Genomic DNA, 25,944 nt, shown 5'->3' on the forward strand with positions numbered 1-25,944 from the left:
TCGTGTATGTAAACTTCTGACCCACTGGAATTGTGATACAGTGAATTATAAGTGAAATAATCTGTCTGTAAACAATTGTTGGAAACATTACTTGTGTCATGCACAAAGTAGACGTCCTAACCGACTTGCCAAAACTATAGTTTGTTAACAAGAAATTTGTGGAGTGGTTGAAAAATGAGTTCTAATGACTCCAACCTAAGTGTATGTAAACTTCCGACTTCAACTGTATATACTGAGATCATGTGAAAGATCATGCGACACTTTGATTGCACACAGGTGGACTTTATATAACAAATGATGTGACTTCTGAAAGTAATTGGTGGCACCAGATCTTATTTAGGGGATTCATAGCAAAGGGGTGAATACATATGCATGCACCACTTTTCTGTTTTTTATATTTTAGAATTTTTTTAAATGAGTTATTTTTCTCATTTCACTTCACCAATTTGGACTATTTTCTGTATGTCCATCGGGGATGAATACTTTTGCAAGGCACTGTATGTGTGAATATTGAACTGCTGCTCAAACAAGTGCTATTTGTTTTTTGTCCTGGACAACCCTAACCCTAATTCCAGTTATAGATGGTGTTGCCTTGGCCTGTGTATATCAGCTTCTGATCAGTGGTTTTGTCCTGTCGTGTCCTAGACCTGTGGTCTGGTGAAGAACCTGGCCCTGATGACCCACATCACCACAGACATGGAGGACGGCCCCATCGTCAAGCTGGCCTTCAACCTGGGAGTGGTGACCACACACAGGCACACAGGCACACATGCACGCCCAGACATCCAGAGGCATACGCATAAGCACTTGATACACACAACCAGCAGTAGGCTCTCAAGCCAGGATTGTTGCTGGTGGCTCTTCCCTTGTGTTTGATTACTTACAAACTGCTTCTCTTCTTAAAAGCCGTCCTCTGCTTTTCAATACAGTGCCACAAACAAGAAGGTGAAGAACATGGAATGTCCAGTTTACAGAAACAATATGTTGTGCTTCATACAGTGTGTCTGATAAGCTATTAATTTAGTGCTACTAATGTGCCATGAAAAAGTCTGGACTGGGTTCATTAATTAGTCTATATGTTTCAAGCCACTGATAACTGTCAAATTATGTTGACTGTCTGCCACCAGGCTTAATTAATTAGTAACAGCAGGTGTCAAAGCGCCACAGAGAGCGTGCAAATCCTCCCACACACACACAGAGCCATTTCACTGTGGCTCCTCCATTTCCTCAAGTTCAATATGCACAGAACCCCTGCTGGAGTCTGTGGCTCTGCAAACTGTGTGATAGATACAGTAGCCATTTAGACTTTATGTTCTATGCATTATTTCTGTGCATGTTGATCAAACAACCCGTAATATAGTCACGACAGTAAGAATTGAGAGTAAAGAACTCTGCCTTATAGTCGGCGTCTCTGGGTGTGTCCATCCTGTCCACAGGTAACATCCCGGGTGTGATCTGGGACCACCAAAGGCTGGTGTACACCTTCAGACTGATGCGCAGGGCCGGCTTCATCAACGAGTTTGTGTCCATCTCCACCTTCCTGACCGACTGCTGTGTCTACATCTCCTTATGACTCAGCCCGGGTTCTGCACCAAAACGGTTTGAACACATTTTTTTATACTAGTTCACTCCTTCATCTCTCGCTAGCACCCACCTTTTGTTAAATGGTGCTATTTCTCCTGGCAGGCCGTACATCATTGTGATGGTAGAGCAGCCAATCGTCAAGAACAAGCACATCAAGGAGTTGACCCAGGAGTTGACCCAGGTTGGCTCCAGATCATCAGCTCATACAGCTAACGTTATTCAACACAAAGAAACTAGCGTCATCTACCGCCAATGAATTTAGCTCTGATATGAGCTATGAACTCAGCCAAGTGTACTTTTTTAAAGGGGGTAAAATGTTAACATTAGTGGTGGAAGTTGTGGATTTTTTAAATGTTTACGTGATGATGATCTTTTATTTCATTGCTGTCAGAACCTTTGAGGAGCCTGGTGGAATACCTGGATGTGAACGAGGAGAACGACTGTCAGATCTCCCTCTATGAGCACATGATTAATATGTGAGTAAGCCATGGCTCACTACCATGTCTACCATGGCTCTCTGCCATGGCTCTCTGTCATGGCTCTCTACCATGGCTCAAAACCATGTCTACCATGGCTCACTAACATGTCTACCATGGCTCTCTACCATGGCTCTCTACCATGGCTCTCTGCCATGGCTCTCTGCCATGGCTCTCTGTCATGGCTCTCTACCATGGCTCAAAATCATGTCTACCATGGCTCACTAACATGTCTACCACGTCTCTCTACCATGGCTCACTAACATGTCTACCATGGCTCTCTACCATGGCTTTCTACCATGGCTCACTACCATGGCTCTCTACCATGGCTCAAAACCATGTCTACCATGGCTCACTAACATGTCTACCATGTCTACCATGGCTCTCTGCCATGACTCTCTGCCATGGCTCTCTACTGTCTGAAACGTTGGGCCTCTTTTGTCTTGCTGCATAGTTTTTTTTCTGTACTCAATATTCTCTGCTGATGGATATGATTCTTATCAGTCCTAATGTTCTTGTTTACAAGCATTTCGATACACTCGCATTAACATCTGCTAACCGTGTGTATGTGACCAATAAAACTTGAATTGATTTTGTACTACTAGGAGTCTGTGCTGGCCTGATCCCCTACCTCCATCACAACCAGTCCCTCAGGAATACATACCTGTGTGCTATGGGCAAGCAGGCCATGGGTGATACACCTCTCCAGTCCTGTGCTACTGTCTGTAAAGGGTGTCTGTTTTAAGCTGCACCTTTTGAAGATCAGGCAACAGTACTCATCAATCATCCTCCACAGGAGCACTGTGTACCGCTGTGAACACACACACACATTTCTTGTCAGACTGCATTTTGTGTGTGTGTGTGTGTGTGTGTGATGGTGTGTTTGTGTGTGTGTCAGTGTGTGTACGCGCATGGACATCAAACATGGGGTGCTTGCGTAGGCCCTCCTTTGTGCCCTGTGTGTGTGGAGGCCCTTTCCCTGCCAGTCACCCAGAGTGTCATTAGCAATTCATTGTGTCTGCTGGTCGCTGTGCTCAGGGGGTCAGTGTGCTCAGCTGCTAGGGAGAGACCAGAGTGCACACCCAGGAGCTCCCTGGTAACCAAAAGTTCTCCAAAAGACACCACTAACATTCGCAAAGACCTAGTCAACCCCATCCCCCTCCCTGTCTCCATCCATCTCCTCCTCCCTTCCCCCATCTTTACACAAAAACACTGCTAGTGCCACTATATTTGGCCCAATATCCTCTGCCGTGTCTGTTTTGTGTGGCCATGCCTATACATGTGCAAATGTGGCTCTATGGGCGGGGGCCTATTATCACAGGGCTCTGTTTCTTGTAGCCTGATTGTGAAGTAATAGCATCTGACAAATGTCAAGGCCTCCAGGGAGGGCAGTCATTATGCCATAACTTGCCCTGCCCAGCTCCTCTCCCCTGTCTGTAGCACAGAGCTGGCCCTGTTGGCCCTGGCTCAACCCCAGCCCATGGAGATGCAAGATTAAAACAACTCAGCCACCCTAGGATATTCTCTGAGACACTGCTTGGTTAATTAAGTGGCTCAAACATTGACATTGAGAACATTTGGTGTTTCTTGGTGAAAATGTGTTCTTATTTTTGCTTTGTCTTTGCTCTGAACTGAACGAGTTTTGAAAGATTTCTCAGACAATTGATTAATCAAATACTTTGGAAAGTTTTAAAGACTTGAATAGGTATGTCCATTCTAATTGTATTTCTATGGTTTCTCTAGTCAGGTACAATTGGCTACACCCAGAGGAAGCGTACAGACACTGATATACAGTTGAAGTCGGAAGTTTACATATACCTTAGCCAAATACATTTAAACTCAGTTTTTCACAATTCCTGACATTTAATCTGAGTAAAACATCCCTGTTTTAGGTCAGTTGGGATCACCACTTTATTTTAAGAATGTGAAATGTCAGAATAATAGTAAAGAGAATTATTTATTTCAGCTTTTATTTTTTTCAATACATTCCCAGTGGGTCAGAAGTTTACATACACTCAATTAGTATTTGGTAACATTGCCTTCAAATTGTTTAACTTGGGTCAAACGTTTTGAGTAGCCTACCACAAGCTTCCCACAATAAATTGGGTGAATTTTGGCCCATTCCTCCTGACAGAGCTGGTGTAACTGGGTCAGGTTTGTAGGCCTCCTTGCTCACACGTGTTTTTTTTTCAGTTCTGCCAACAAATTCTCCATAGGATTAAGGTCAGGGCTTTGTGATTGCCACTCCAATACCTTGACTTTGTTGTCCTTAAGCCATTTTGCCACGACATTGGAAGCATGCTTGGGGTCATTGTCTATTTGGAAGACCCATTTGCGACCAAGCTTTAACTTCCTGACTGATATCTTGAGATGTTGCTTCAATATATCCACATCATTGTCCAACCTCATGATGCCATCCATTTTGTGAAGTGCAGCAGTCCCTCCTGCATCAAAGCACCCCCACAACATGATGCTGCCACCCCCGTGCTTCACGGTTGGGATGGTGTTCTTTGGCTTGCAAGCCTCCCTTCTTTTTCCTCCAAACATAACAATGGTCATTATGGCCAAACAGTTGTATTTTTGTTTTATAAGACCAGAGGACATTTCTCCAAAAAGTACGATCTTTGTCCCCATGTGTAGTTGCAAACCATAGTCTGGCTTTTTTTATGGCGGTTCTTGAGTAGTGACTTCTTCCTTGCTGAGCGGCCTTTCAGGTTATGTCAATATAGGACTCGTTTTCCTGTGGATATAGATACTTTTGTACCTGTTTCCTCCAGCATCTTCACAAGGTCCTTTGCTGTTCTGGGATTGATTTGCACTTTTCGTACCAAAGTACGTTCATCTCTAGGAGACAGAATGCGTCTCCATTCTGAGCGGTATGACGGCTGCGTTGTCCCATGGTGTTTATACTTGCGTACTATTGTTTGTACAGATGAACGTGGTACCTTCAGGCGTTTGGAAATTGCTCCCAAGGATGAACCAGAGTGGTTGAATAAAGAGTTTTAATGACTCCAACCTAAGAGTATGTGAACTTCTGACTTCAACTGTATCTGCTGGGTTAACTCCTGAAACCCATGGTCAAGACTAAGACCATAGAGCTGATAGACTTTGAGAAGCTGCCTGCAGGACAGAACGCCACAGTGGCTGTGATGAGATACAGTGCTTATGACAGAGGATGCTCTTATCCACAACATGGCCTCTCTAGACAGAGGTGAATTAGTTAATGTATGTCTATGAGCTGAGCAGGCAAATTGTATTGTATTCCGCAGGGGTTAAAGTCTCAATTCAGTTTGTACACTTGTTTACATGGATATGCTTCTTAATAAAAACATATTTGAAACGAGCCATTACGTTTCGTTATTATCATGTAATTTCCTTATTATTCCGTTTATTACTTCTACATATAAATCAACAAATTAAGAAATGGCAGTTTGGAGAGGATCTGTCACATGTTTGTATTGACACAACATTAACAGAGTCAAAATAAAGATATGCCTAAATTGGCTTTGTCTGTTGGCTTTTCTGCATATAATTGATCCTATTTCGACAGCAAAACATTCAAACAAAGTTCAATGGGCTTTCTCCCCCTTTCCCCGAAATATATGCATATAGTCACAAACCCTGCTGCGGTCATTCGATCGTTCTTCAAAGAGAGGACGCCGTAATGAGAGAAATAATGTAGCCTAAACTATAGAAAATTGTCCTTTTACAAGATTAAGTAGTGACAGGAGTGTTCGATTCTTCTTAAAGAGATGGTGTCCAGATAGGCTACTTTAGGAAGCTTTCTCGATGGACATAATATAGGCCTGCTGAGAGAATCAACAAACTCACACGCACACCCCCATAAAAGCACCTGCCAATCAAACCATTAGCATATGTCGGACACAAGGAAATATTTCTCCTTTCCTTAAAACGTATGAAAAAACCTAACCTACCTTAGGCTTTGCGAAAGAAGGCTATAAAGATAGTGAATTGACAAGGAAATTATGAAGGGGACAGCTATGCTATAGTATGAAGATGAAATTGACAATCATTAAAATAGAAACAAATGAATAGCCTATTTATCAGCAACGCTGATTATCGATGGGGAGAGTGTTGGAAAGATTTTTCAAATACTGTGACGAACTATTATAATTAGAATGATGTAAAAAAAAAACTGACTTCATTGACGTACTGTGTGAGGTGAAGAAAAAAATACTAAGAAACCCAGCTGGGCACTTCCCTACATTTTGCATTTGCAAGAATCAAGCCAGGAGAGCGTGAATGATGGTATGAAACAATTTTCTTACTGAAGTGGCATAGCGCTCTACAGCCCGCACATATTCAGTTGTAAAGGGAAGAAGATGTAGAACCTTTAATAGACAGACTAAGTTAGCAAAACAATTCCTGATTATCATTAGTAAACACTCCCGCTAATAGTTGAAGTTTATATACATGAAAATAAAATCTAACAAAAACTAAATGATATCCTAAAAGGTTTTACACGGTTATTCAATTACCGTCACAGCCCTACACACCGACTTCTGAACATAATCACTCATTCATTTCAGATGTAGTGTTCTTGTTACTCTATTTAAATACAGAGTTCACTCTTCTGGTTCACTTTTTAGTGGCAGTCTAATGCCATCAGACGGATACTTATTTGCAATACTGAACTCTGTCCCTCTTCTTCCATTCATTCCTCCCCAGGGTTCGGGAAGGTGCCTGGTCTACAAAAAAGCCAAGTGCACATTGAGGCTCTACACCAATCAGAACTTTGACAAGGTGATGTGTCCCGTGCTGGACGCGGCCACACACAAGCCCATCTGGAGGCACAGTATCCTGGACACTGACAGCATCTTCTGCCCAGGTGAGTAACCAACCAACTCTATTACAAGAACCCCACTGTCTCCCATTTTATTGTTACAACCTGTTGGTGACATCCATCTCCCTATAGAAACACGTTGAAGGATGTATTTGTGTTTTATGCAACCTAAAATGTGTATAATATATCTGAAATTTGACATTCATACATAAAGAACTAGCAAATATGGAAATAATGTGAGAGATGTGTAAGTAATTGTGTGTCCCAGGTGAGAAGGTGGAGAACAAGCAGGTGCTGGTGAACAAGTCCATGTCCACCGTCACCCAGACACCACTGGAGGGCAGTGCCCAGCCAGGACAGCCCCAGTACAGACACATGCCCATCAGGTGGGTCAGCCACTCATACACCCCTGCCTGCCCCCACACAGAACTATTATTATAAACTGAGTGGTTCGAGCCCTGAATGCTGATTGGCTGGCGGCCGTGGTATATTGGAAATATACCACACCTCCACCTGCCATATTGCTTAAATATAACGTTCGTTCCTCATCTACTATCTCTTCTGACCCTTGAGCAAAACACTTAGTGTCCACTATATGACGTCAAACAACCCAGTCCTTTCAGGTCTCTTTCAGCGATTCAGCCTTATCAGGTCAGGTGTTTATCTCCTCCAACGCAGACGATGCTTTCCTCATTAAGATCCTGCTGAGACAGACCAGGAGACCAGAGATAGGAGAGTTCAGCAGTCAGCACTGAGAGAAAGGTACTACTGACCCTCCCTTATCTGCCCTCTCAGGGCCATATGATGCTTATAATCGGGAAAGCAACTGATCTGTCACAGGCCTGATGTGTCTGCATGAACTGCAGAGTCTCAGTGCCCCATGTCAACATACAGAATATACAGATGTAATCTAACGCAGTGTTGACCAACTGAAATGGTAGATTCCTTTGCAAGACTTTGTGTGTGTGAGAGCGTGTGCGCGCATTAGTGTGTGTGCACGTGTGCATTTGTGTGTGTTGAGTCAGGCCCCAGTGTTGCCAGTAGTTCCAGTGAGGGCCTCTCTCCTCGTCTTTCGAGGGGCTCTGCTTTTCAATTAATTGGCTCTTTGTCCTGCGCCAGACTATGCAAATGTATTACACCCCAGCAGTACACTGCCGCTCCTGGGAAAAGTGTTTACAACCGCCATTGTTTTGCTGCTGCACCTCCCTCTAGAAGAGAGGGCCTGTATGATGTTTTAATCGGAAAGCTAACTGGCGCCATGCATAATTTACTCACTTCATTAAACGGGGTCGCTGCTGGGTCTGGCCGGTCAGTATAGTCATGGGACAATATCCTCTGTCTCTTACAGGAGTGAGGGGTCACCAAGGGGTTAGGCATAGCAGGAGAGGGGGAATGCTAGAACTGGGGAAAGGCCCGGGATGGAGCTACAAGTGACCAACCTGAGAGTGGTGATGTACTGTAGCAATGCTGGAGTGTGTTCTTGGGTTGTTTCATGTTGGTGCACTAAAGACTTATCTGGATTTTCGTCCCGCTGCCATCCTCACAAGGATTTTGTACGGAGTGACGGACTGTTAGTACTGTTGAATATACTGTATGAGTGGTATAAGTGTTGCAAATGACTTTAGTTTTTTGTGAAGCAGGCTATAGATTTGTTATATGAAATGCAGAGAATCCACTTTCAAAAAGCAATTCTGTATTAGTTAAAGAAATGTGTTTAGCTGAGTCTTGGCAAATTTATTAAATTCTACGTCTAGCTGGTCATAAGTAGTCTCATAAGTCTCATATTGTAATCAGAGCAGAATAGGTTTGGGCAGTAGGTAGCCTAGTGGTTAGAGCATTGGGCCAGTATTTCGGTTACTGGCCCAAATCCCTGAGCTGACAAGGTAAAAATCTGTCGTTCTTCCCCTGAACAAGGCAGTTAACCCACTGTTCCTCGGTAGACCGTCATTGTAAATAAGAATTTGTTCTTAACTGACTTGCCTAGTAAAATAAAATAAAATAAGTAAATGATTTAGCGCACACACACGCACACACACACACACACACACACACACACACACACACACACACACACACACAGCTGCAGGCCAGGGGTAGCGGCGGGGGTTGGTCTGTGTGGTTGTGAGGGCTGGGGGCCCATTGTCCTTGCCGTCAGTGTGGAACTGTATAGGGCGTGATGGAGGGCTCTGGACCCTCGCTGTTGTCTTGGCTTTCTCTGCCGATTTCATGGCTCTTTTATCATGCACTTTCACACAAAACAAACAACACAGAGGACGCCTGCTATGGGAACTAGTGTCTCTCTCTCTCTCTCTCTCTATCCCTCTCTCTCTTGCCTGCTCCTTCTCTCTCTCCATTTTCCCTCTCTCATTTTATGCCTCTCTCTCCTTTGCCCTCTGGTCTATTTTTTCCTTTTGCTCTGCCCTTTCCCTCCCTCACACTTCCCTCCACTCCTGTTTTTCCCTCCAATATCCTCTCTCTCTCGGTCTCTCTCTCTTTCTCCCTCTGTATAGCCTATTAGACGTTTGCCCTTTCTTGGTTTTCACTCTTCCTGTCCTCTCCTTCCTGCTGTTGGATGGAGCTCACTCTCAATCAGGCATGGACCTCCTTAGTCCTTAGAAAAGCACTGTTCTTGTTCCCAATCAAAACATTTTACATTTACATTTTAGTCATTTAGCAGACGCTCTTATCCAGAGATAGCTAAGAGGTACAACCACATATCCCAGTCATAGTAAGTCAATTCGTCCTCAATAAAGTAGCTATCAGCAAAGTCAGTGCTAGTAGGGGGGAATAGTCAAGTGCGAGTGTTAGTTCACGAAAGGCATGCTTTTGTTTTGTGTGTGTGGGGGGTTGTTATTTAAGATACCATTTAAAGAGGTAAGGTTTCTGATGTGGGAAGCTGGTTCCACCATTGGAGTGCCAGGACAGAGAAGAGCTTTGACTGGGCTGAGCAGGAGCTGCCCTCTTGCAGGGGTCTATGGGACTAATGGACCACTAAGTGTGGCTAACACTAACAGATCTGCCTGAACTTTGCTCATGACTATCTGTAGAACAGTGACATCAGCAGAGGTAACAACCATAGAAATAGAATGTAGACCTATGGAATACACATTTTTACTCTATGATGAAACCCTGTCATAAACAACTGATACCACGTTCAGAAATACTACTACCCATCATCTTACTGGTATATGTCATAGCAGGGAAATGGGTTAAAGGGTCCATTCATTTGAATTCAATCGCTTTTTGACGGCATTTACCCGTTTTGCATAACGACCATGAGAAATCCCTTTCTTCATCACTGGAAAAGATAAACGATTGAGTTCGATACCATTAAACAGCTTACAAAAAGGGTTGTCAAACTATTTTATCATTTCTTGGTAAAAAGCTTTTAATAAAAGTGTACGTTTTTTTACCTTACCCATTTTTAGATAATTGATGTTATGTTGTACATTAGCTTAGACATGACATAATCTGACTTTTTTGTGTTGCGCTCGCCATCGGTTGAGACACACCATGCTCCACAGGGTGGGTGTCATTTCAATCATAGAAACACAATTTACAGAATGGATCTATCCCTTCAGACCACTGCAATGTATCAAGTACACCATTGAAATTCAAATTGAATTGAGAAATGTTTTCTTCTACTTATCACCACCAAGATGGCTGCTGGTCCACCCACCATTGAATGTCAACTTAAATGGTCATGTCTATTCTGTTATCTATATTTCTATGATTTCAATAGGTTTCCTATGGAGGATCGACATTATTATTTAGAACAGATATTCCCATTCAATTCAACATTCTCTGACGTCTGGACCTCCAACCATCTTTGTGGTACCATTTGTAAGTTGACCTTTAAATTTGATTCCCATTTTGGACCATTTGATTTAGTACATTTATCAGCCAAAACATCCACCTTTTATTCAAGAGCATGTTGTGTCTCAGTCGATGGCGAGCACAACACAAAAACCTCAGATAGTGATGATATGGTGGGGTATGCAAGATAGGTCAACTTTGAGCACCTTTATCTCTTGAATGCTTTGTCATTCAGGTCTAAAAAGTTACTTTTTGAGCGCTTCCAATATGGACAAATATGAATGAAAGGTTCTGTTCAAATCAAAGAGGTGGATTTACCTTGAAGGCATTTCTATGATGTCAAATTTGAACTTTATTTTATTATCCTCACATATAGTATACACAAAACTACAGGAACATTTGTTTGGGTGATGTTAGGCACAGCTTATTTAGGGTGTATCGTTTAGCGTTTCCCATCTAGTGGCCAACAGGTCCTACAGTTACAGTGTATTGTTAGACAGAATTTTCCCACATGCACTGATTTGATTTCCCCTCTCATGTTGAGTTGATCCCCCTTCACTTCCTCTCTGGGCTGGACTGACTGAAAGTCATGTGTGTGTAATCCTGTTCTCACTGTCAGGTTAAGCACCTCTCTCCACTTCCTGCTCCCTTTCTTTTCACTTCTCTCCCTCTCTTTTTTGGTTTGCAAATGGGCCTACAATCTGTTTGCTCTAACCAGGGATGGAAGAGTGCCTCAGCCCCTGGGCAAACATTTGCCCTCACACTTAAGGCCTCCAGTCCCAGGCAGCTACCGGAGGCCCGGGGCCCTTGCCTCTCACATCATGTGAATCCAAAGGGGGCCCCACCAGACAACAGCAGCATGGCAGTGTATGCTGCACTGGGGGTAACTTAGTGTGGAACATGCATTCCTTCAGTTAGTGTTGTTTTTTAGCATGCTCCACCAGAAGCAGCAAACTGAGGCAGAAATCAAAAGCTCAAGCTACTATCAATTGATAACGCTTCAGAGACGTGCATAGAAACTCTTGAAATAAACTTGAAATGTATAAAGACTTCACTCACTCGCAGCTGTAGCATGGCTCATTGATTACAGTGGGTCCTTTTCATCCCCATGTCCAGTATATAATTTGTATCTGCACTTGGACCACTTTAACTCAATCTCCCTCTCTGTGGTGTGTGACAGGTGTGTGTGGCCTGATCGTTCCTCAGGAGGACATGCCTTTCTGTGACTCGGGCATCTGCCATGTTATCATCAAGAACCCTCACGACTACCACGCCAGAATGACGATACAGTACCTTCACACAATTCAACATGACCTTTTCTTTGCTTTGGGGGGTACAAAGTCCCACTCAAGGGAACTGGTAGCTAACAGATTTTAACAGGCTAATGTGGACGAAGATAGTGTCGGCAAGCTAAGGTTGGTCAAAAATTCTCTGCTACTCCATACAGTACCTATCCTGTAACGGCTAACGGAGCATCACATCCACCCGTCACAATCTGCTAGCTAGGGAACTGGATGTGGAAGATCAGACTTATCAAAGTATCCCAAGCTTCTCGTGGCTTCTTCTAACTCACGGGGAAAATGAATGAACTTTTGTTTTGATACAGTTTGAAACCTATCCCCCTGAACCACTTATGGAGAAAATGAATAAACTTTTAGTTTTGTTTCAGGTTGATAATTTGATACCTACCCTCCAAATCCTTCGACAATTCTCCCTCACTTTCTCCATTTTGGTCTCTAATATCCAACAGAAGCAGAAGCCCAAGAAGACTACTGTGTTGACCCTCACTCTTCACAGGTTTGAATTAGCCCTTCTGAGACAAAGCGCTCATTATCCCCCCTACTCCATTGGTTGGGTTATCATGGGCTTCCAGAACACACGTCCATTGACAACACTAAGCAGTCAATGTTATTGTTCACGAACAGATATCTGTTGCTATGGAAACCGCTGTTAAGGAAGTCGCTAGCTTCGTAGCTACTGGTATTCCCACTTTTTTCTTTCTGAGTTTAGAATAGAAAACTAGATTTGACAATGGACCTAAAATGCTGAATGACACACAATGAAACCTTTGTCATATGTTGCAATGCTATTTATTTGATATAAAGGTGTGAACTGTTCAGCAGCATTACACATGTCCCAGCCTTTGATCTGTCAGTGTACTCACAGTCTCTGTTACACATACGTTGTTTTAGATACAGTTCAATTTGATTCGTCTTTTTGAGAGAGTGGTTCCTTATTATTGGCTAGTGTTGTCTGAGGTTGTCATGGACAGGACACAGCAATGTTTGGCCAGAGAGGATGATCATGTGTGCTAAAGTCAGAGGTCTTCCTTCCTGTGACCTTGGTGATGGCTACTGCTTGTCAGTGGAATGGTCTGGAGTAGGGGTTGCACCGTACATTACCCTCAACAGCAAAACTCATGCTGAATTTCTTTTTCTCTCTGGCACTTAATTGATCAATCACTGTTATTGATTATCTAGAAAATGCACACTGGTTAGCCTGTTATAAATTTGTCTCATTATTACAAGGGCATAAACCACTGAACCAGTAGGCCTGTTGACCGTTTTCGCGAGTTGTGTTATAGAGCAGTTAACATTACCACCACTGATTGTAATTGCTGCTGTACATTCATCTCATCTTAAACATCAAGGTTTAGTTCATTATCATCCCATTTTGTACACAGCATGTACAGTACCAGTCAAAAGTTTGGACACACCTACTCATTCCAGGGGTTTTCTTTATTTGTACTATTTTCTACATTGTAGAATAATAGTGAAGACATCAAAACTATGAAATAACACATATGGAATCATGTAGTAACCAACAAAGTTTTAAACAAATCAAAATATATTTTATATTTGAGGTTCTTGCCTAGTCAAATAAAAAAATAAAAAGTAAAACAAATTCAAAGTAGCCACCCTTTGCCTTGATCTTCCTGTCCGGGTTTGTGCCCCCCTTGGGTTGTGCCGTGGCGGAGATCTTTGTAGGCTATACTCGGCATTGGATGGTAAGTTGGTGGTTGAAGATATCCCTTTAGTGGTTGGGGGCTGTGCTTTGGCAAAGTGAGTGGGGTTATATTCTGCCTGTTTGGCCCTGGCCGGTGGTATAGTCGAACGGGGCCATAGTGTCTCCCGACCCCTCCTGTCTCAGCCCACAGTATTTATGCTGCAGTAGTTTATGTGTCGGGGGGCTAGGGTCAGTTTGTTATATCTGGAGTACTTATCCTGTCTTATCCGGTGTCCTGTGTGAATTTAAGTATGCTCTCTCTAATTCTCTCTCTCTTTCTCTCTCTCGGAGGGCCTGAGCACTAGGACCATGCCTCAGGACTACCTGGTCTGATAACTCCTTGCTGTCCCCAGTCCATCTGGCCATGCTGCTGCTCCAGTTTAATCTGTTCTGTCTGTGGCTATGGAACCCTGTTCACAGGACGTGCTGCCTGTCCCAGACCTGCTGTTTTCAACTCTCTAGAGACAGCAGGAGTGGTAGAGATACTCTGAATGATCGGCTATGAAAAGCCAACTGACATTTACTCCTGAGGTGCTGACCTGTTGCACCCTCAACAACCACTGTGATTATTCTTATTTGACCCCCGTTCTATGAACGTTTGAACATCTTGGCCATGTTCTGTTATAATCTCCACCCGGCACAGCCAGAAGAGGACTGGCCGCCCCTCATAGCCTGGTTCCTCTCTAGGTTTCTTCCTAGGTTTTGGACTTTCTAGGGAGTTTTTCCTAGCCACCGTGCTTCTACACCTGCATTGCTTGCTGTTTGGGGTTTTAGGCTAGGTTTCAGTACTTTGTGACATCAGCTGACGTAAGAAGGGCTTTATAAATAAATGTGATTTATTGATAGCTTTGCACACTTTTGTTATTCTCTCAACCAGCTTTTTAATTTAATTTTACCTTTATTTAACCAGGCAAGTCGGTTAAGAACAAATTCTTATTTTCAATGACGGCCTAGGAACAGTGGGTTAACTGCCTGTTCAGGGGCAGAACGACAGATTTGTACCTTGTCAGCTCGGGGGTTTGAACTCACAACCTTCCGGTTACTAGTCCAACGCTCTAACCACTAGGCTACCCTGCCGCCCCTGCTTCATGAGCTAGTCACCTGGAATGCATTTCAATTAACAGGTATGCCTTGTTAAAAGTTCATTTGTGGAATTTCTTTCTTTCTTATTGCGTTCGAACCAATCAGTTGTGTTGTGACAAGATAGGGCTATCCTCTGTGTACCACCCCTATTTGGTAAAAGACCAAGTCCATATTATGGAAATAACAGCTCAAATAAGCAAAGAGAAACAACAATCCATCATTACTTTAAGACATGAAGGTCAGTCAATGCGGAACATTTCTTGAAGTACAGTCGCAAAAACCATCAAATGTCATGATAAAACTGGCTCTCATGAGGACCGCCACAGGAAAGGCAGACCCAGAGTTACCTCTGCTGCAGAGGATAAGTTCATTAGAGTTACCAGCCTCAGAAATTGCAGCCAAATAAATGTTTCACGGAGTTCAAGTAACAGACACATCTCAACATCAACTGTTCAGAGGAGACTGCGTGAACCAGGCCTTCATGGGTCGAAATTGAAAGAAGAAGCCGCTACTAAAGGACAACAATAAGAAGAAGAGATTTGCTTGGGCCAAGAAACACAAGCAATGGTGAGTCCAAATTTGCGATTTTTGGTTCCAACCGCCGTGTTTGTGAGACGCAGAGTAGGTGATGAACTGATGATCTCTGCATGTGTGGTTTCCACTATGAAGCATGAAGGAGGAGGTGTGATGGTGTGGAGGTGTTTTGATGGTGACACTGTCAGTGATTTATTTAGAATTCAAGGCACACTTAACAAGCATGGCTACCACAGCATTCTGCAGCGATACGCCACCCCATCTGGTTTGTGCATAGTGAGACTATCATTTGTTTTTCATCAGGACAATGACCCAACACACCTTCTGGCTGTGTAAGGGCTATTTGACTAAGAAGGAGAGTGATGGAGTGCTGCATCAGATAACCTGGCCTCCACAATCACCCGACCTCAACCCAATTGAGATGGTTTGGGATGAGTTGGACCGCAGAGTGAAAGAAAGGCAGGCAACAAGTGCTCAGCATGTGTGGGAACTCCTTCAAGACTGTTGGAAAAGCATTCCAGGTGAAGCTGGTTGAGAATTCCAAGAGTGTGCAAAGCTGTTGTCAAGGCAAAGGGTGGCTAAATTGAAGAAAAACCCTTGAATAAGTAGGTGTGTCAACTTTTGTATTGTTTTGAAATGGATTGTGATGAGTTGAAGGATGGCGTGACCTGTCTCCTGGGAGATATTCATTAGGGCACACTATTGCAAAACATTTGGCAAACAACAATTTATTGATGGATTTTATTCAGGTTGTCCCTCCCTATTTCAGTCAGTGTTTTGTCCAGTTTGGTGCCTATTGAATAGCATGTCTCCTCCACCAGGTGGGGAAGCTGGTCAAGCTGCTGGCTGGGAAAGCAGGGGTGCTGGATGGAAGGTTCCACTACCGCACCGCCTTCGGTGGCAGCAAGGTGAAGGCTGTGTGTGAGGACCTGATCCGCTTAGGGGTACAACTACCAGGGCAAGGACTACATCACCTCGAGCATCACTTTGTAAACACATTTTGAATTAAAGACATGGAATGGAGGAGTGTTGTATGTCAGCCTGGTTAAACCAGACTGTTTGATAAGTGAAACATTGGTGAGCACATTGTTCAGTCCGATTGAACCTGCTAGTTGTATTTAAGAATGTATATGTCACGTATGAGCATTACACTATGGCTACGGACATGACTTCTGTGGCCGCTAATTTAACAGTATTATACAGTATTATAGCCATTCTCTAGCTCAGTGTTTCTCAGTTCTGGTCCTGGGGACCCAAAGGGGTGTACATTTTAGTTTTTGCCCCAGAACTAACACAGTTGATTCAAGTAATCAACTCAACGTCAGGCCTTTAATTTGAATCAGGTGAGTTCTAGGGCAAAAAAATATATATATTTACCCCTTTGTGTCCCCAGTTCCAGCATTGACAAAAGTTGATCTAGCTGTAAGCCCTAGAATTTGATGGTCTTGTGTTCTCTCCTTCAGAGAGTCAATTGAGGCCTATATTTGGACCAGTGTATTATCAGAAGTTGAAGCACATGCATGCCAGAGCCCGCAGCCCCAGAGCTGTGATCACCAGGTCAGATAAACCCAGGAATGTTATGTGCAGAACCATATACAGCGTTTGGCCAACTTTTACACAGAACGCCATGTTAGCACCTGTTCTCAAGCTGTTGGTGATGTAACAATACTAGAGCTCCTTAAAGGTCTACATGGCTGTGGTTGTATGATACCTCCCCTATCCAATATTGCAGTATTGTACTCCATTGAGTCATATTGACACTTCAATTTAATATTTTTCCGTTAAGTACAGAAAGTCATCCCCCCCCCATCTTACCTGCCTGCTGTTGTCCTGTTCGTGTCAGCGCCCCATCCCAGGCAGCCCACAGAGGGGCGCTCTAGAGACAGAGGGGAGAGATTGAGCGCCACTGTCTGATTGGCTACGGGGCCAGCATGCTGCCGCTGGAGCGGTCATGATCTCCAGTGATGCCTTCGAGGTCGATGTGTGTGGCCAGTGTAGCCTGTTTGGATATTCTGGGTGGTGAGTGTCCTTTTTAGTCCATCTGTAATACCGGAGAATGGTAGTTAGAATCAAACTTGATACCCAAGGTTTAGTTTCCTGGTATTGCAGCTGCAGATTTTTACTGTGCTTACAACCAACAAAGTATGTGATGTGTGTGTGTCTGCTCTGAATGTGATTAGCATAACCAGTTTACTTAAATGGATACTTCGGGATTTTGGCAACATTTTTATGTATCCGTGTCTAGTATGAAGGAAGTTAGAGGTAGTTTTGTGAGCCAATGCTAACTAGCATTAGCGCAATGACTGGAAGTCTATGGGTATCTGCTAGCGTTCTAGTAAATACCCATAGACTTCCAGTCATTGCGCTAATGCTAGTTAGCATTGGCTCACAAAACTATCTTCATCCTGGACACAGAGACCTAAAAATGGTTTCCATGAGTTCATCTGACTCTGGGGAAGTAGATAAAGGGCCTCAATGCCAAAATCCTGATGTTTCCCTTTAATCAGATGTAAAGGTTGTTTATGCAAAGACCACTAGACTGAACTAAGCACCTTTTCTATCCTCTGTTAAACAGTATTATAGAGGCCCCTCACTCCCCTGTCTCTCTCCCTCTCTCTATTCCAGGTGCCACTACTGTAAGTCCTCTTGTCACATGTCCTCGTTGCGGATCCCCTACGCCTGCAAACAGCCCAGGAGCTGCCGTCCATGAACATTGCCCCCTTCGCCTTAAACTAGCATGCTACGAGTAACCTCATGCCCAGGCTAATCGCTACCACATATAGGGCTCGACTGAGAGGGAAAGCCGGCTGGTGGACAAGAGTATAAAAAGGGTGAGATGGAGATGAACTGACAGAGGGTGGAGCTAGAAATGTGAGAAGGACAACAAGCAACATTGAATATTCAAATTGACAATTGTCAATATAATGTTTTAGGAAATACTATAGCACTGTTACAATAATGGAATGGCTATAGTTTATCAGAAAATGATACAAGGCTCCCAATTTTCATACAGGTTTCTAAGCACGCCTTCCTCTGCGAGAGAGTGGAATTGTGAATGATTGAGTCATGTATGCTTGTTATGTTCGCCTGCTCCCCGGATTTGCCTTGTTAGCAGCGCAATCATTCACCACTCTGTCCAGCAGGAAACATGAAGGATGAAGTTAGAAGCTAACGTTGAACGGAGCCTGACCTCAGCAGGAGCAGATGACTGAAATTAAGCTAGCTATAATCAAAAGATGGGCTTATAAGTTCTCATAACAAAATACATTTTATTTTTAGAGAATAGTGAGACAGACAGTGGTGAGTCAGGCTGCAATGAAGGAGGCAAAGGAGCTACACATAGAGAGGAAGCATTGAAGCAAGCAGGGAGAGAGGTACAGTGGTTCGCGAACTTGGGGTCCGGAACCCATGTGGGGTCCCCTAAAATTTTTATAGGGTCGCCTGACAGAGTCTAATCTTTTCAAACACATTAATAATGTGTTGGGACAGTCTGTGGGACCTAAAATTTCGTGAAATGTAAAGACAATTTTAGTATAAAGACAATTTAATAGTATGTAAACTGAACAAAACTGTTTTTACTTAGTTTCATTTCATATATGTAGTTACAGTTCATATATGGGAATCAGTCAACATCTGTCCTGACTTACCAGTCATGTATGTAGGAAATAAGTAGTGAAACATGTATTATTGAGTAGAACTTGAATAGTAAGTTAGTGTTTTTTTCATGAGGTTGTGACTGCCATCTGTTGGCGACTAGAAAAAATTGCATAATAGGAACTATTACAAATAGATGGTCTTTGAAAATAAATATTAGTGCTGGAAAAGGTACTTGAAAGTCCTTGAATTTGACTTTCCACTCTATGTACGAACCGTGATGATAATGAGTTAAATGCCAAAGCATACAAAAAGCAGTTGTTTGCAAAAATAGCAAAATGAAGGCTACTGCAAGTGGGATACTAGTATACAATTTTTGGTTGGCTTTTGTTTAAAAATATATATATTATTTTTATATTTCTAAAACATTTCCAAGAGTTTTGAATGTATGTTTAGCTACATTTGTGCTTTTCGCCTTTTTTTGTGTACATAATAAACAACACATATTATTTAATGTTTATTTATTTATTTTGTATTTATTTTTGTTGTGGACCTGAGAACGACTTGTGAAATAGTTGATCGAGACATTGTTGAAAAATACATCAACAAAACTAATCTTGAATGTATATTGGAAATGACATTTCAATTTTTTTTGTAATTACAGGAAGATTTGGACACTAAAATATGGCCATGATTCATCAATAAAAGCTACAGTAGAAATGAGAATTGGATAATATCATTTAGCAGTCTTTTTTTTACTGATGTTAATAGAACAGTGAAGACAAATCCATTTACATTTCAGAGACACACGATGACCCAACATGTGTGGGTAGATAAGTTGGACACTTCACACTGAATACCAAACACTGCTGAAGACGTGTTCAGTGTATGAACGCTAAACAAAGGTATCCTTCTCTGATTGTGTTACCGCAACACAGTAATACATTGACAGCAGAAAAAAAGGCTATTTTGTGTCATCTTCTTTCCCCTTTCACTCCAAAGCTTTAACACCACCAATACACAGCTCAAAGCATGCCCCCACCCACAAAGCTGAATTGGAGCTCTTTGATTGGACAAAAGCAGCGCACATCAGTAGGACGACGTGGAGGGTAGAGTGGGCTCTTTTGGGGCGGCTGCACCTGTCCTAGCTAATGAGGCTCTAATGAGCCAGTGACGGGTAGGATGGGAAAAGGATGTCTGCGGAGGGAGAGACAAGACCCAGCATCCTCGTTTCTTTTTTAAACTAAAATTAATTAGATCCTCATTTGGGGCCGTAGCTTCCCGCAACCCATTCTCTGGGCCCGTTTGATGTGGATGTGTTAGGCTGTCCTAGGATGTTCTGACAATGCTGCTGCCTTGTACGGGCTCTTGTAGACACCTTAATTAGGAGTTACTTATTGCTAATGGGTTATTTACGATTTATTGGGGATCCAGTTCCTATTCTCACATCAGAACAGACTGCTGACCGAACAGAAATTCACTCAATGGCTGTGATTGAATGCAGACTATAAGTACATACATTGATTAGACAATGGGTTTCTATAGTCCTTATACTGTCCTGTGGATTACTTGGAGATCTGTGATCCCATAGATTGTCTGTACATACATAGCGGTTTTGCTTCATATACTATTGTGTTGTAACTCACGTATAGAGTGTCTGGGATCTATCTAAGTCATCAAAAATGAAAGCCCAGAAGGCATGTAATTTAGGACATGTCCAAAATAAGTGGTTCAAAAGTTCCCTCATTCTGCTTGTACCTCTCACACAGTGGTGAGGTGTCTGGGAATATTTTATGCAGTTTAACTTTTGAGTAATGTAACCTGTGTATCACCTTAAACTGAACAGGGTTGTGTCTGGCATTCACTGAACTGTGGTTTATATTCCTGAGAGCTTCTACCCAGTCCTCATCTAAGATTTCTGAACTAAGTTCCTGATCCCAAGCCCTTTTAATAGGGTCTGTGGATACCTCTATGTGGGCCTGTAGCACATCATACAGTCTAGGGACTGACCCTTTTGAATGGGGTTTGACAGGGATCAGGCTATCTAATGTAGGATTATTTGGCTTAATCCAATACTGTGGGATATGTGTCCTTAAGAAATTCCTGATTTTGAGGTATTTGAAAAAATGTGTTGCTGCCATGTTAAACTTACCCTGTAATTGTTGAAATGAAGCTAAATGACCATCCATGTATAAGTTACTGATTGTTGTGAGCCCCTTCTCCCTCCACTGTGAAAACACCACATCATCCAATGCAGGGTGGAAAGCATGATTCAGGCAAATTGGGCTGTCAATGTAAACAGTGGGTATGTTAAGAAAATACCTAATCTGTTTCCAGATCCTAATAATGTGACAAATTACTGGGTTAGAGTCATAAGTGTCTTTCTTCGTGGGGATGTTTTTCAGTGACAGGGACTGTGAGACTAGTCAGGATTGAGAGAAAGATGAACGGAGCAAAGTGCAGAGACCCTTGATGAAAACCTGCTCCAGACAGCTCAGGACCCCCTTCCAACAGAACAATGACCCTAAGTACACAGCCAAGACAAACCAGGAGTGGCTTCAGGACAAGTCTCCTTGAGTGGCCCAGCCAGAGCCCGGACTTGAACCCGATTGAACATCTCTGGAGAGACCTGAAAGTAACTGTCTAACGACGCCCCCCTTCCAAACGGACAGAGCTTGAGAGGATCTACAGAGAAGAATGGGAGAAACTCCCCAAATACAGGAGTGCCAAGCTTGTAGTGTCATACCCAAGAAGACTCAAGGCTGTAATTGCTGCCAAAGGTCCTTTGGCAGCAAGGTTCAACAAAGTACTGAGTAAAGGGTCTGAATACTTTTGTAAATGTAATGTTTCTTTAATATATATAATTTACATAATATAATAATGTAAATGAGATATTTCCATAATTTAAAAAAAACATAACAAAAACTGTTTTTGCTTTGTCATTATGGGGTATTGTGTGCAGATTAATTCATTTTAGAATAAGGCTGTAATATAACAAAGTGTGGAAAAAGTTGAGGGGTCTGAATACTTTCCGAATGTACTGTATAGTGTTGTGCTGCATGTCAGTCAGTGTCTCATGTATGACCTGTACTCTCATGGACACCACGTGTTCTTTCCCAACTGTCCTGGACGCATGGTAAGAGCACCAACATCGACAGTGTCCCTACGCCTGTGCACTGGCAACTCTGAAGAAGAGCAGTGTGGTGGGGAGTAATTCAGCCATAATCCCCCTTTCTCCTCACTCCCCCTCTCCCCCTTCTCCTGTGGTTCTATTCATATTCTAATCACAGCTTTCCCTTCTCCAGCTCACAGGCACTCCATCAGAGCCCTCCCAACTTCCTCCCTTTGTGGCCAGTGCTCTCCTCCGAGGCACACTAAAATAAGGTTGCCTCAAGGAGAGGGGGAGATGGGGGAAATTACCCCCCCCCCTACAAAGTTCGCACTTGTGCCATTTTAGACTTGGCAACATTGATTTTTTTTTTATAAAGGCATCATAGTTAAGAGGGTATTTTGAAATAAGAAAGTGATTGGAATGTGTGGAAAAAAAAGATATATAGTAGTAGCACTCTCTGTAAGTAGTTTCCTAAAAACTTGCTCCAATGGTCATGTTGCAGTTCCCATGGCCAATGGAGGAAGACAGACATCAAAAAAGTTCAGAAACGGGCCAACAAGTGTTCATGGGATCTCGGACTTTAAATAAGAGGGGTGGAGGAGGCGGTGGGTTAGTGTGTGTGTGTGTAGGACCGGGGTGGGGGGGTATAAAAACGTATTAAATGCTATAATGGAAGACGGGGAGGCCACAGTGCTAGGATTGCATAGATCTAAGCCTCTTTTTTTCTTGGGGAGGGAGCCTTTCTTATTCAAAGCAGCCCCACAAAAGACTTCCAGTGAGCCTTGCCACATCCCCATCTGACTTGAGGCCATTCATCAGCCTTCTGAGCCTATCAATGACATGTCCCCATCAGGGCTCCTATAAAATCAGACCCTTTCCCATGAAACATCAGCAAACATTTTGACGGGTCTGGCTTTCCCCCGCTGGATTTCTGGAGTCCCCCCCCCCCCCACCACCACCTCCCCTCACCACCAACACCACCCCTCTCTCAGCAGAGCCCAGAGCCTCACCATCTCCTGCCACGGATAGGCAGTGGTCACGGAGACACGGAGCTAGACAAGAGGAAACCTACTGAGGAGGGGGAGACGTGCACAGAGCAATTTTCTTGGAGGAGCCAGTGTGCCGTTGATGGGAAGAGGATGCATTGTGGGCTGCTGGAGGAGCCTGATATGGATTCCACAGGTTGGTCATCCTGTCCTGCAACACTGCAGACTTGCCTTATCAGGATGCATGGGGAACCACTTTCTGTTGTGGATCACTATAGCCACTGGGCCCCTGGGAATTTGTGACTTTCTAAACAGCCAGTTTAGAGCCATGTGTTAGATTTTAGTTTCTTTAAGATGTCAACAAAAGATAAATTGTGGTTTTGTACCATTAACTCATGACAAATATATACCAACAAAAAGCAGGTTTTAGGGGTGGTTTGATTATGGAATGACATTAGGCCATTTATTTTGTGCCTAAACGTTGATTAAGGAGCATGAATGAAACGTCAACTATTAGACTACATTCAGCAACTTACAGCAGGATTCCTAAAAGTTGTCCATTTCTTTGGGAAAAGTATCTTCCAAGCCTTCAAGGCGCTTGTAGCCTGTGATGCACCTGCTTCTTGTAAACAGCTTCTGAAATAAGCCGCCAGTCGCCCGCCTCAGGATAAAGTCGCACGGCATGACCCAAGAAGCAGCCTAAAGTAAATTCGATGTAATATCAAACACTAAATATTTATGGTAAACGTATTGTATCGCAAAAGTAACAGAAATAGCCTTCTTCTGAAAAGTGGGCTCTTACATTTTTAAAATTAAGGCGATTATAAGTAACAGCCATAATATGCAGATGTAGGCTATAATTAGTTAGAATGAATGTTGCGGCTTTAGCTATGCGTTTTTCTAATTGTGCTCTTAATCTAACGTCATCCTTAATTTTATTCGACTCGTTTATTTACTTTACTTTATAATCGTCGGGGAGTTTTTCCCCCTGCTGTTTATGGTAATTCGCTGTCTGGTGGGGAGTTGGTTAACATGAAAGAGTGTGCCTATAAAATTATCAGAGATCCGTTTAGCCCGTTGATCGAATTTAATCCAATTATTTAGAGCTCTACTTTATCTGTGCTCATGGCAAATGATTCAATTACAACCCAAGGATCAGTGCTACAATGGAGAATTATTTTCACCTCAGTGGACTAACTTCATCAATGATTGGGGAAACATTTTAAAGTATCAGCTAGTCTAGTGCACAATACACTTAAATAAGTTACACGGCAGCCTAATAATGTACTGGTATTAATTGTAATGATGTAATGTCATGTGATGTAATGATGGTGATATTATTATAAATAATTATGATGATCACAATAATGATTATTTTTGTTTATTAATTTGATCATTCCTTTAAACTTGATAGACCTGATGACAGCACGTGTTCTCGTTGTAAACAATGTCAGGCAGCCTTATCATGCTGTTCTGTTCTTACAATTAAAAACGAATGCCTGGCCTAAGGCTATAGAATATGAGGGCATTGCAAAGATCAAAGATAAATTAGGCATAGCCTACACGTTTGATTTTATTCATGAGATAAACCATTCTAGCTCATGTCTTAGGCTATTTATTGTAACAGCGCGTGCCACTCATCAACCAAATGTTCATTTATCCTTTTAGTTCGGAGTCTCTAACTTTTCTATTTCCATGACCTCTTCTCCAACCCCTTCTGATGGGATGGAACAGGTTGCCTTGCCAACAGTCAAACCTGGCAACTGCTACTATGGTGATTGTTGTCATGCGGGCAACAGGATCTACAGGACTACGAGAAATATTAGAAGTGTTTCTGTCCCAAGAAAGGACACCAGTTGAGCTATTTCTAAGTAGAAATTAGAATGGGACAAAGGCCTCTGTGTCGCGAGGCTGCTCGAGCAATGAGCGCGGACTCAATTGGGCAAGTGTGCGCGCTTGTAGTCCCCTCAAGAACAATGAATGATTCCTGTAGTGTTGGTGAAAACATTTCAAATAGAAGCACAACTGCGGTGGGCCCCAACAATAGATTGTAGTCGAATTGCTCTGTCACATTAGGTTACCAAATGAGTGCGTGTAGGCAGTGATATGCAACTGGTTGTGCACTGTTTAGACGTGAGCTAGACTGAGTCTTTGGCCTATTTTTTTGCATTTGGCAAAATGTGACTTAAAATTAAGGTATAAAAGGCAACCTGTTGCAGCTGCAGCTTTAAGCAAAGTCAACTTTTGATAAACAAACCTGATTGTTAGATTGTGATTTATTGAGATAACTTTTTTTGTGAACCACATTTTGAAATAGGCCCGATATTGATTAGGGACAATAGAGTAGGCTAACAAAATATTGGACAAATCTGACCACCCAATTGTTGCCACATTTTGATGGGCCATAGCGCAAATTAATAAATAATTAATCCTCACGTGGGCTACTGAAAGAAGCCTACAATTGTACATTTCTGTAGGCTTTCCCCTGACCTGTGGGCCATCTTGCCCTTTTCTAGAGAGCTGGATTGAAAGATGCCTCAACGAGAACGAGAGCAAGCGGTGTTCCAGCCACACGTCCCTGGGGAATACGTCCAATGACGAAAGTAAGCAGTGACTGTATAACGCTTTAATGTTGTATTTATTACTCCAACTCATAAAGCAATGGATAAATATCTCTTGAAATAATCTATTGTCATGGGGCTAAATTAAGAGTACTATTGATTAAATTGATATTTGCTATAAAAAGGTGCGCAATAATAAGATGCGCAAAATATGGCAAAAGTCAGTGCACTTGTAGGATTGGAATTTGTTCAAATAAAGCACACAAATGTATTCACAAAACGTGCCAATAACAAATGTCCGTGATAATCCACTGATTATCATTATCATAATATTGGTGATTGTTGCAGAGTAGAATAGTTGGATAAAGAGAGAAACGATCACTTTTTT

The 25,944-nt window shown here is 42.7% G+C and overlaps 1 protein-coding gene and 1 pseudogene across 1 annotated transcript in view; both read left to right on the top strand.

Annotated features, from left to right (window-relative positions):
* The window catches only part of LOC118400830 (DNA-directed RNA polymerase III subunit RPC2-like), a 42,935-nt pseudogene extending 23,456 nt beyond the window's left edge, over nt 1-19,479 (top strand).
* Nucleotides 19,480-22,967: 3,488 nt separating this feature from the next.
* LOC118401090 (transcription factor RFX4) overlaps nt 22,968-25,944 on the top strand; it is a 29,900-nt gene continuing 26,923 nt past the window's right edge. The window contains exons 1-2 of the mRNA XM_035798307.2: nt 22,968-23,191; nt 25,512-25,598. Of these exons, the coding sequence (XP_035654200.1) occupies nt 23,149-23,191; nt 25,512-25,598 (130 nt within the window). The 5' untranslated portion in view covers nt 22,968-23,148. The remainder of the gene's footprint in view (nt 23,192-25,511; nt 25,599-25,944) is intronic.

This window comes from Oncorhynchus keta, chromosome 22, assembly GCF_023373465.1.
Source record: "Oncorhynchus keta strain PuntledgeMale-10-30-2019 chromosome 22, Oket_V2, whole genome shotgun sequence".
Classification (NCBI taxonomy): Eukaryota; Metazoa; Chordata; class Actinopteri; order Salmoniformes; family Salmonidae; genus Oncorhynchus; species Oncorhynchus keta.